The sequence below is a fragment of the Salmo trutta genome, chromosome 1 (genome assembly GCF_901001165.1).
Source record: "Salmo trutta chromosome 1, fSalTru1.1, whole genome shotgun sequence".
In the NCBI taxonomy this organism is placed as follows: Eukaryota; Metazoa; Chordata; class Actinopteri; order Salmoniformes; family Salmonidae; genus Salmo; species Salmo trutta.
The window spans coordinates 12,202,751-12,215,810 of NC_042957.1; the positions used below are offsets into that span (position 1 = coordinate 12,202,751).

Genomic DNA, 13,060 nt, shown 5'->3' on the forward strand with positions numbered 1-13,060 from the left:
TTTGCCAAAACGCACCTAAACGCACCAAAACGCACCTAAAGGACACTCAGACCATGAGAAAATAGATTATTTGGTCTAATGAAACCAAGATTGAACTCTTTGGCCTGAATACCAAGCATCACATCTGGAGGAAACCGGTGAAGCATGGTGGTATGCTATTGGGATGTTTTTTAGCAACAGGGACTGGGAGACTAGTCAGGATTGAGGGAAAGATGAACCGAGCAAAGTACAGAGAGATCCTTGCTCCAGAGCACTCAGCACCTCAGACTGGGGTGAAGGTTCACATTCCAACAGGGCAACAACCCTAAGCACACAGCCAAAACAACGCAGGAGTGGCTTCGGGACAAGTCTCTGAATGTCCTTGAGTGGCCCAGTTGAACCCGATCAAACATCTCTGGAGACACCTGAAAACAGCTGTGCAGCGATGCTCCCCATCCAACATGACAGAGCTTGACAGGATCTGCAGAGAAGAATGGGAGAAACTCCCCAATTACAGGTGTGCCAAGCTTGTAGCATCATACCCAAGAAGACTTGAGGCTGTAATCGCTGCCAAAGGTGCTTCAGCAAAGTACTGAGTGAAGGGTCTGAATACTTATGCAAATATTATATTTATTTCTTTTTCTAAAAAACTGTTTTTGTTTAGTCATTATTGGGTATTGTGTGTAGATTGATGAGAAAAAAAACAAGGCTGTAAAATAACAAAATGTGGAAAAAGTGAAGTGGTCTGAATGCACTCTAAAAAATTAGGGGTTCAACAAGGGTTCCTCTAAGATCCTCAAAGTTCTTCGAAGAACCTTAGGGTTCATGGCACTGAATATTTCCCCCAAAAGGTTCTTCCAAGAACCCCATAGAAGGTGGGGCTCATCGAGGAACCTCCTTAGTTGGTGGGGGTTCTTGCAGGAGCCTAACTGCCAAACAGAAACATTTGGATTTTAATTTGAAAGGACAGCAGTTGCAGGCACTTAACTGAAAAATGTGAAGATCTTCTCAGTTTAAGGTATGGTTTGTCCCCTGTGTGATCTAAATTGATATTGTATTATGATAATACTATATATCTTTTCATATTTCGAAAATCAGAAAATGGACACAATTCAATGGATATCAATCAACGAAGAGGTAAGAATATGTAGGCAAGCTGTATTGGCTGCAGATGACTGAACTGCTTACTTTTGTTGGCAAATATACATACGAGGAGACATACAAAGGTATGTCAATTGGTATTGGTATGTTATGCAAAGCATATTTACAATGAATATCCCATAGGCCTCTACATTATGGACAAGGTATGTGTATGAAAAGCATTATCAAAACAGTTTTTTTCATTCACATTTACCACAAAAACCAAGGTATGAATACTGTCGTGTGCTTAATCATCTGTTACTATTTTTCGGATTCACGGACTTCACCCTCCTTACACCTCTGATGAATATAACATGAAACCTGTTCGATCACCACGCACTGCAAAATCATTCTGACTATGGATATGGAGAACGTCAACACACCAGAGGATCTACCCATTATACTTGGGGCTCTGCTGGGAGTTTACCTCATATTTCAATTTTTTTATTCTGCTTTGCACAGTAAAATAATAACACAATATTTTTGTTGTCAGTGTTTATTATTGTTGTTATGCATATTATTAATAATAATGGGGGGTAGTTATAAAATTCACCCCCAAAGGTTTTTCGAGGAACCATTAAAGGGGGGGTCTTTGAAAAACCTTTGGCCCAGCATCGTCCAGGTTTCGGCTGGGGTAGGCCGACATTGTAAATAAGAATTTGCTCTTAATAACTGACTTGCCTAGTTAAATAAAAAATTCCACCATTTATAGAGTATGTGATACACTTAGATTACTTGTGAGTGCTTATGAAGCCTTTATGTAGTGCTTATGAAGCCTTTAATGTAGTGCTTATGAAGCATTTGTGTAATTCTTATGAAGCATTTATGTAGTGCTTATGAAGCATTTATGTAGTGCTTGTGAAGCATTTGTGTAGTGCTTATGATGCCTTTATGTTGTGCTTATGAAGCATTTGTGTAGGCTACAAAGCCTTTATAAGTTGTGCTTCCTTTGAAGTGGGAACCATATTTGTCATGTCAACATTGTTTTGTTGAATTCCTTGATATATTTCAAGACTTTGTCAATGATCAACATGGCCATTTGTTTTAATTAGTGGAATTGTCGGCCACTGCCTGCTGGAGAGCTATAGCTAAGCAAAACCAAAGTAGACATATTGGTTGAATGGTTAAATGATTTATGTGCCTAAATAAATACATACTTGGAGATGTTTCGACTGAATGGGTCAGTTCTGCAAGTTTTTCAATTAGACCTATTGTTTAAGAAAATCCAAACTACAAACTTTTAAGATTTCTGAAGAGATGTCATTGGTCTTGAGCAAAACTATAAACCTGATGTTTTGATGTTTTTATTGTTCCCAAAAGAGTCTCGTACACTATAAAAATAAAAGGTTCCTGGAGTATCCTTTAGAGGTTCTTTAAATTGAAACTGTGGGGGAACGCCTATAAGTTCTTCGAGGAACCATTTAAAAGGGTTTGTTAAAGAACCTTTTGGGGTTAATAAATTTTTAATTACCCACCTCCCTATATATTTTTAAATATTATTATTAATAATAATAATAATACATATAACAATAACCCAATATTTTAGTTCTCAGTGTTTATTATGATTTTAGTGGCAAAGCAGAATAAAAAAATCTAAATATGAGGTACAATCCCTGCAGAGCCCCAAGTCCTCTGGCATGTTGATGTTAATGTGTTGATGTTCTCTGTATCCATAGCCAGAATGATTTTGCAGGGCATTGTGATCGAACAGGTTTCCTGTTATATTCATCTGAGGTGTAGAGAGGGTGAAGTCTGTGAATCCAAAAAATAGTAATTATACAGATGATTAACAAAACATGCACACAACAGTATTCATAACTTGGTATTTGTGGTGAATGTGAATGAAAAAAAATGTTTTGATCATGGTTTTCATACCTTGTCCATAATGTAGAGGCCTATGGGATATTCATTGAAGAGGTAATGGAGGAAGGTGGTAAATGTGATCTGCATAACATACCAATACCTTTGACATACCTTTGTTTGACTTTAACATATTCTTATTGCCTACATATTCTTACCTCTTTGTTGATTGATATCCATTGAATTGTGTCCATCTTTCAGTTTTAGAATGATTTGCACAAATATGAAAATATATATGGTATCATCATGAAGCAATATCAATTTACATCATACAAGGGACAAACCTTACCTTAAATTGAGGAGATATTTAAATGTTTCAGTCAAGTGCCTGCACCTGCTGTTTTTTCAAATCGAAATGTTTCAGTTGGGCAGTTAGGTTCCTACAAGAACCCCCACCAACTAAGGAAGTTCCTCGATGAACCCCACCTCCTATGGGTTCTTGGAAAAACCTTTTGGTGGCAATTTTCAATGTCAAGAACCCAACATCAGCGGCTACATTGTAACGATTTAATTCAGAGAACATTTGGTTAAAATATTAGATCCAGGCGCCTGCGTAGTAGCACTGTACTGCGGAGGGAAATCCCACTCCCAGTTCAGATGTGTGTTGGGGGCGGTTGCTGTGAAATGGGGGTCCTGTAGCCGATGTGTGTGAATGTAGGCTAATCCTGCGTGTGTGCTTGAACGTGTATATTATAATAGTTCGAAGTATTAGAATAGTTCGGCCTACATACAAACAATACAAGTATTTTAACCTAGTAGGCTACCATGGACAGTATGTGCGATTTTATGTTTTATAAATAGCGTATGCATGAACTGCGGTCTCATTGAAGGACACGAACGAGGGGCATTAGTAAAGCAATCGGACCTCAGATCATCATGTCTACGTCGGCTACGAACAATGGTAGACTCCATACGGACGAGAAATGCAAACAGCGAAAATACCAATCTTTTCTATTCTATCAGGCCGTGCGGGATCTAAAGCCTGTTTGGATGTTGGAGGACATGCGGACAATGGAGACTTTTTACTGGGAGGAAGACGCCAGCCATAGATCCTACACTCCCTCGGAGGCATTGCTGTACGCTATCGTACATGACCACCAAGCCTACGCTCAATACTTGCTCAGTCACTACACTGATGAAGCATTGGCCATGCCCGGCGAGCGCTTTTGCTGCTGTCCATCATCGGCCCCGCATTTGGCGATGGCTGTCAGATATGACAGACGGGACATACTGGGTCTCATATTGCAAGAAGCGCATCGACTACCTAGTCTGCGGTCATATATGAACCGAGGCGGATGTTTTCACATGGAGGACGGTAAAACTCCACTACATCTGGCCTGTGAGCTCTTGCGCTCAGAGTCCGTTATTCTGTTGTTGGGCAACGGCGCCTCGCCACAGGCAGAAGATCAAAACGGTATGACGCCATTGGATGTCATTTTGGAACAGCTGTGGGACTCCAAAGTGAACATTGGGCCCAAAAAGCTGTGCCTTGACAACTTGTTAATGTTTATGCCAGAGATTCGTTTCAAAATGAAGAGTGCGCTCGAAGGAGACCCAGTTTGTTGGTCCAAAGTCCTAGGTGAGGACAAATTCAAATACCTCGTTGGACAGAAGCCAGCTCCACTGTTTCTCATGGCTATGCAAACAATTCTGAGGCAGCTTCCCCCAGAGCAGTTCCCTGACAGCCTAGATGAGCTTCCCATACCCTCCTCATTGAAACCACTACCCTGCAAACAGCTTGGACAGCTGAAAGTGTTTTAAACGTGTTTTGACACGTTTTAAAACTGTCTACATGATGTATTTATATGAATGTTTTAGCATGATTAAGATATCAGTGTGATGAGCATGTAGGCCCTATGTATTGTTGTGTCAATACAAACCCCTTGTATGAAATTAAGAGGCTATAAGAATGGGTGCTAATTATGATAATATCTGTGATTCAAGTTTCATATGAAATTAAGAGGTAATTGTGTAAATTATTTTAATTTTATTTTTAAACCTTTTTATATAAGTTATATGCAAATGTCTCAGAATGGAGACTACAGTATAACAATATATTTTCATTGCTGTGCTGAATTTTACGCTTTTATAGCCTACAGAATAAAGACCATGTGTGATTGGTTATCTGTATAGAATGTTTACCTCAAATATGTTTAATATCTTAATAGGAATTATGATCAAGGAACTTTTAAACATATTTAAAATGCCACTATCAATTCCATTATGCTTCTCCAGTGATCGCTTTCCTCATTATCAACATAATACTCAAGAGAAAAGAGAACTTGAGAAACAAATAAATCGAAACTCGCATCATTGTTGTTTCTTCTCTTCAGTCTTTTCTAATTTGAATAGAAGTGACAAGCTTATAGGCATATTGATTGGTATCTTTCCTATTGCCTTAACTGATTGTTAGATCATTTGTAGTCTGCAGCAGCTCCGCTCTCTGCCAGCATACGGTGGCCTAGATGTGTCATAGTGCTGTCAGTGTTTTGTTTTAAAGCTCTACCATGCCTCCGAACACATTCAAATTCCCTTTATAAGCTTAATAAGGACTATTTAAATGCCCTGTATAAGCTTCATAAGGACTGTTTAAATGCCATGTATAAGCTTTATAAGGCCTATTTAATTAAAGATATATTATTACAAGTCATATGAGGCGTGTGTCACAATTGGCTAAGAGACAAATAAAGGCCTGTTATAATACCCTTAAATACCCTAATATAGTCAATCAAATGTATTTATAAAGCCCTTATTACATCAGTCAATGTCACAAAGAGCTATACAGAAACCCAGCCTAAAACCCCAAACAGCAAGCAATGCAGATGTAAAAGCACAGTGGCTAGGAAAAACTCCATAGAAAGGCAGGAAACCTAGAGAAGAACCAGGCTCCGAGGGGTGGCCAGTCCTCTTCTGGCTGTGCCGGGTAGAGATTATCACAACATGGCCAAGATGTTCAAATGTTCATAGATGACCAGCAGGGTCAAATAATAATAATCAGTGGTTGAAGAGGGTGCAATAGGTCAGCACCTCAGGAGTAAATGTCAGTTGGCTTTTCATAGCCGAGCATTCAGAGTCAGAGACAGCAGGTGCGGTAGCGAGAGAGTCGAAAACAGCACGTCCGGGACAAGGTAGCACGTCGGGTGAACAAGTCGGGGTTCTATAGCCGCAGGCAAAACAGTTGAAACTGGAGCAGCAGCACAACCAGGTGGACTGGGGACAAGGAGGAGAGTCATCAGGCCAGGACAAGCAAGGAGTCATCAGGCCAGGTAGTCCTGAGGCATGGTCCCAGGGCTCAGGTCCTCCAGGAGGGGAGGAAGAAGGAGAGAGAGAATTAGAGGGAGCATACTTCAATTCACACAGGACACCAGATAAGACCGGAGAAATACTCCAGATATAACAGACTGACCCTAGCTCCCCGACACATAAACTACTGCAGCATAGATACTGGAGGCTGAGACAGGAGGGGTCAGGAGACACTGTGGCCCCATCCGACGATACCCCCGGACAGAGCCAACCAGGCAGGATATAACCCCACCCGCTTTGCCAAAGCACAGCCCCCACACCACTAGAGGGATATCTTCAACCACCAACTTACCAACCTGAGACAAGGCTGAGTTTTGCCCACAAAGATCTCCTTTACAGCACAAACCCAAGGGGGGCGCCAACCCAGACAGGAAGACCACGTCAGTGACTCAACCCACTCAAATGATGCCAAAGGGACAGTATGGAAGAGCGCCAGTAAGCCAGTGACTCAGCCCCCGTAATGGGGTTAGAGGCAGAGAATCCCAGTGGAGAGAGGGGAACCGGCCAGTCAGAGAGAGCAAGGGCGGTTCGTCACTCCAGTGCCTTTCTGTTCACCTTCACACCCCTGGGCCAGACTACACTCAATCATAGGACCTACTGAAGAGATGAGTCTTCAATAAAGACTTAAAGGTCGAGACCGATTCTGCGTCTCTCACATGGATAGACAGACCATTCCATAAAAATGGAGCTCTATAGGAGAAAGCCCTGCCTCCAGCTGTTTGCTTAGAAATTCTAGGGACAATTAGGAGGCCTGCATCTTGTGACCGTAGCGTACGTGTAGGTATGTACAGCAGGACCAAATCGGAGAGATAGGTAGGAGCAAGCCCATGTAATGCTTTGTAGGTTAGCAGTAAAACCTTGAAAATCAGCCCTTGCCTTAACAGGAAGCCAGTGTAGAGAGGCTAGCACTGGAGTAATATGATCACATTATTATTATTACTTTTCTTTTTTTGGTTCTAGTCAATACAGTGTGACATTTGCTTAAACATGATTTGTGGGTTTGAATGGGTTTCAAGCCATCAATATCACACACATATTAGGCCTACATTACAATGATGATAGTTTCTCCTGGCAGCTCACACAATATTTGCTTCTGGATTGATGATATTAAAATGATGATAATGATTCTGATAATAAGCACTGACAGTACACTCATTATGGTTAGAAAATACAGTTTCTCAAACAGACTTGCGGGGACATGGGAAATGTAGACTGACTGCAGTTCTTCTATCCAAATATCCACAAGTAAAGGTACTGTATGGTAGTCCTCTGTATTTGTGGGCCCCTATTCTTTTTCTATTGATGACGGGACCTGAAAAACCTACTCAGATCACTTTGTTGAATCATTTGAGGCCTGATCAATATACATGTTATTATCCTCCAAATCAGCATCATCCATATTTGAATTATTGTCTGATCTGTGTTTACTTATCAGTGAGACCACTGTAACAACTTCAAAAGAATGTTTGTTTACGTGAAATTAGTGTTTATCGTATCTAATCGGTCAGTGATTAATCACCTACACATCAAATCTTTTTTTATAATCTGAAGAAACATGGAGGAAAAACTGCCACAAGGCTTACTGTGGAACACTAGATGCTTAACTGGCTTGACTGGCGTACGCACTACAGTCAGTGTACTTCCTCTGTTAGAAGGAAAGGCTGCCCAACAGATCCATTCAACCTTCAGTTATTTATTAATCATGGATGTGTTGCATAGTAAGCATGTGTTCTCTGAAATGTAAAGAGAGAATTACAGAATAATGAATACAGGAAGACGTAGTAGCCATTAAACAGTAAACAACCACAGACCTATCATGCATGAGCATATAAAATACAATGTCACTTGTAAACTATAATACAGCTCTGCCGCTAGATGTCAGTATCTACTTCTAAAAAGGCCACTAAGCACAACTCCCTCAAAGAGACGGAAAAACACCTTGCTGTCCAGTAATTGGTAACGCGAACCGCCATTTTAGACAAACAGTCCACATGAAAGTATACCAATAAAGTGCCAACAAGTGGTATAAAGCGCTGTAATATCACAAATAAAGGAACATAATAATAAGGCTGTAATAACCTAATACCTGGACAAGGTTACATACAGAGATAATATGGAACAGCTGTATAGGAATTAGTGGAGTGCTCACATATTAAATATAAACCATTGAAGGCAGAAATGCAGACAATACAGGTAATATATCAGAATAAACAAACCAAGGGCGGGAATATGCATACTGTGAGTGGCATTTCTACAAAACATTAAGTACAAAACTCGAAACTGATAACACTTGTAATGTCATAACCTTTAATTGTGCATTCATTGGAGTCGAACACACCCCACCTTTTAAGTTTTTTGTTTAAACGAAACGTTCTGTAAGTAATATATTAGATAATGATATGTAAAATGACTCAACGGGGAGCCTAACATTTAATCCACTAGCAAAAAAATACATTATAAACTGGGTGGTTCGAATGCTGATTGGCTGAAAGCCGTGGTATACCACGGGTATGACAAAACATTTTTACTGCTCTAATTATGTTGGTAACCAGTTTATAATAACAATAAGGCACCTCAGGGGTTTGTTATATATGGCCAATATACCATGGCTAAGGGTTATATTGGCCATATACCACACCCCCTCAGGTGATATTGCTCATTTATACAACTTTCTAAACTGTCTTTTTGAAGTGCTAATCATTTGTTTGTATCATATGTAAGTATGGGGAATGTGGTAAAAATGTCAGTCTTACAGTTGTGGTATCCTCTATACAGAGCATATGTAGATTCAATTGTCAGATATAGGGGTAGAATGTATTGTAAAGCCGTAGACTACAGTAAAAAGGTATTGTAAAGCAGTAGACTATAGTAAAAAGATATTGTTGCAGCATGGTGTACAGTGCATTCAGAAAGTATTCAGACCCCTTGACTTTTTCCACATTTTGTTACATTACAGCTTTATTTCTAAAATTGATTATATTATTTGTTTTTTTCTTTGTCACTCTACACACAATACACCATAATGACAAAGCAAATAATACCCAAAACACAATACCCCATAATGACAAGGCAAAAACAGATTTTTTGCAAATGTAAAATATCACATTTACATAAGTATTCAGACCCTGCTTACTTTGTTGAGCCACTTTTGACAGCAATTACAGCCTCGAGTCTTCTTGGGTATGACGCTACAAGCTTGGCACAGCTGTATTTGGGGAGTTTTTCCCATTCTTCTCGGCAAATCCTCTCAAGCTCTGTCAGGTTGGATGGGGAGCGTTGCTGCACAGCTATTTTCAGGTCTCTCCAGAGATGTTCGATCGGGTTCAAGAACGGGCTCAGGCTGGGCCACTCAAGGACATTGAGACTTGTCCGGAAGCCAATCCTGCGTCTTGGTGGTGTGCTTAGGGTCATTGTCCTGTTGGAAGGTGAACCTTCACCTCAGTCTGAGGTCCTGAGTGCTCTGGGGCAGGTTTTCAAGGATCAAGGATCTCTATGTACTTTGCTCCGTTCATCTCTCCCTCGATCTGGACCAGTCTCCCAGTACCTAATGCCGAAAAACATCCCACAGCATGATGCTGCCACAACCATGCTTCACTGTAGGGATGGTGCCAGGTTTCTTCCAGACGTGACACTTGGCATTCAGGTCAAAGATTTCAATCTTGGTTTCATCAGACCAGAGAGTCTTGTTTCTCATGGTCTAAGAGTCCTTTAGGTTCCTTTTGGCAAACTCCAAGTGGGCTGTCTGATGGGCGGAGCAGCACAGGGGAACCCAAGAACAGACTCAGACAAGGAAAAAGGGATAAATGAACCAAGGTATTTATTGTGACACAGGGAGATATGGAGTGCAGATCCGGGGAAGCTCAGATGAGTTGTAAGAAACTAGATATGGAGGCTGAGGTTGGAACAGGGTAAACAGGTCAGGAGGGGAATCCAATGGAGTGGTGGTGTGGTGAATCCAGAACAGGATAGCAGGGTGGTGAGATGTGGAACAGGAGACATGAGCCAGAGCGGCAAAACTGCAGTGAGAGGATAAACAGCGTCAGGCAGGGAAACAGACACAGCAGGTTAACAGGATCTTGAATAATCATATATAACTAGAATCATAAACTGACTGAGCAGAGATTACGATCTGGCCGAGTGGAAGTGGCAGGACTGAGTATTTGTAGAGGTCTTGATTATGGAATGGGTTGCAGCTGGTGGGGATCTGCTCTGACTCCAGCACACCTGTCTCCAACCACACAATCACACTGTCACGCCCTGACCTTAGAGAGCCTTTTTATTTCTCTATTTGGTTAGGTCAGGGTGTGATTTGGGTGGGCATTCTAGTTTTTCTATTTCTATGTTTGCCGGGTATGGTTCCCAATAAGAGGCAGCTGTCTCTGATTGGGGATCATACTTAGGCAGCCTTTTTTCCACCTTAGTTTGTGGGATCTTGTTTTTGTATAGTTGCTGTGTAGCCTGCAGAACTTTACGTTCGTTCAGTATTTTGTTGTTTTGTCGGTGTTCATTTTAAATAAAAGTAAAATGTTTGCCTACCACGCTGCACCTTTGTCCAATCTTTACGACGAGTGTAACACACACACACACAGAGAGGGAGAGGGAGAGGGAGAGGGAGAGGGAGAGAGAGAGAGAGAGAGAGAGAGAGAGGAGAGAGAGAGAGAGAGAGAGAGAGAGAGAGAGAGAGAGAGAGAGAGAGAGAGTGTGTGTGTACTGGGGGAGTGGCTGCAGGTCAAGGAGACACCGGACGAACACAAGAGGGCGTAGCAGGAGTAGATGTGACACTGTCATGTGCCTTTTACTGAGAAGTGGCTTCCGTCTGGCCACTCTACTATAAAGGCCTGATTGGTGGAGTGCTGCAGAGATGTTGTCCTTCTTGAAGGTTCTCCCATCTCCACAGAGGAACTCTGGGAGCTCTGTCAGAGTGACCATTGGGTTCTTGGTCACATCCTTGACCAAGGCCTTTCTCCCCCGATTGCTGTTTGGCCGGGCAGCTAGCTCTAGGAAGAGTCTTGGTGGTTCCAAGCTTCTTCCATTTAAGAATGATGAAGGCCACTGTGTTCTTGGGGACCTTCAATGCTGCCGACATTGTTTAGTACCTTCCCCAGATCTGTGCCTCGACACAATCCTGTGTCGGGTCTCTACAAACATGGCTTGGTTTGTGCTCTGACATGCACTGTCAACTGCAGGACCTTATATAGACAGGTTTGTGCCTTTTCAAATCATGTCCAATCAATTGAATTTACCATAGTTTGACACCCAATCAAATTGTAGAAACAACTCAAGGATGATCAATGGAAACAGGATGCACCTGAGCTCAATTTCAAGTCGCATAGCAAAGTGTCTGAATACTTATGTAAATAAGGAACTTTTGTTTTTCATGTTTTATAAATGAGAAAAAAAATCTAAAAACCTGTTTTCGCTTTGTCATTATGTGGTATTGTGTGTAGATTGATGAGTGAAAAAAATATTTAATTCATTTTAGAATAAGGCTGTAACGTAACAAAATGTGGAAAAAGTCAATGGATCTGAATACTTTCCGAATGCACTGTATGTATGCCATTTCTGCCCCATGCAACATTGTACAAGATCTCTTTTCCATGTGACTTGTAACTGCTAGTGTCACCTCTCTCTCTGCTTGACAACATTAATCAGCTTACAGTGAGTGTATCAATGACATTCAGATCATCAGTGGACTATACCAGTGCTACCACTCATATACAACCCAGGTATTTCAGCAGTGCATTCTACAGTGCACCCTAAAATAAAATGGTAGCATAGTGATTCTTTCTACTTTGTCCTATTGAAGCACACTGGCTGATGGAAGATGATGGTGTAGTATTACAGCCGCATCCACATATGATTTGGTTTTACCTTCCAACGTAAATTCATGTCAATTGATACATTTATTATATACAAATTTTACAAACTATATAGGTAAATTAGAAAGGGACATTTCCTAAAGACAATGTGTGCACTTGCAAGTCTTGAAGTATTATGGTTGTGAAATAGTTCTAGTAGTAGAGACTATTCTCATTGATGAAAGTTGAAGGACATTCTCGACGTATTGAAAACAATCCTAAGAATAGACGTATTACTATAATGTACAGCTGCCCGTTTCTTAGGTCTTGACCACTACCTACGGAGGTAGCGCACGCACGACAGAGCAGTGTAAACAGAATATTGTCTCATTGAGGCCAACATTCCTATAATAAAAATTGTAATAGCAGAGCAATGTTTTTGAAACTGCTGAAATGTATAAGCATTTTCCTTATATTTTAGACTTGTTTTTTTTACTTTTTACTCTGAAATTTCCGAAACAGACTGGTACATTCATAAATTGTAGCAAAATGTGTTTACAAAAATTGGTCAACAGTGCTTAGCTGGCTGCACTGAGCCATGTAAGGACATATAGAGGACACTATCCTCAATATCAAAACCTTCATTCCAATTCACATTTCCAAATCTAAAAACTTGATTTTGGACAAAATTACCTGAATAGACTATTACTACCCTAAATAAAAAAACTTCTAACAAGCTAAAACCTGCAGAAGAAACACAGTGGAACATGGAAATACCATCCAACACAACACTCAGTGAGTAGCATTCAGTCTGAACCTACATTCTGAAGCCAAAAAATAAAAGACAACCTCTATCTTATTAAATAAAACGACCAAACTGCAAGGAAATAATCTGACTGAAATTAGCACTGAAGTATGAAGTGAGAGGTTTGAAAACTCTTGAGCCTAACAAAGGCACAGCCTCTCCCACCCAAATGCAG

General features: G+C 40.7%; 1 protein-coding gene across 1 annotated transcript; it reads left to right on the forward strand.

The window, feature by feature from the left end:
• Nucleotides 1-3,442: 3,442 nt before the first annotated feature.
• zgc:112001 (ankyrin repeat domain-containing protein 9) lies at nucleotides 3,443-5,292 on the forward strand. The gene has a single exon (XM_029713467.1). The coding sequence runs from the start codon at nucleotides 3,856-3,858 to the stop codon at nucleotides 4,738-4,740; it is 885 nt and encodes a 294-aa protein (XP_029569327.1). The 5' UTR covers nucleotides 3,443-3,855; the 3' UTR covers nucleotides 4,741-5,292.
• The last annotated feature ends 7,768 nt before the right edge of the window (nucleotides 5,293-13,060 follow it).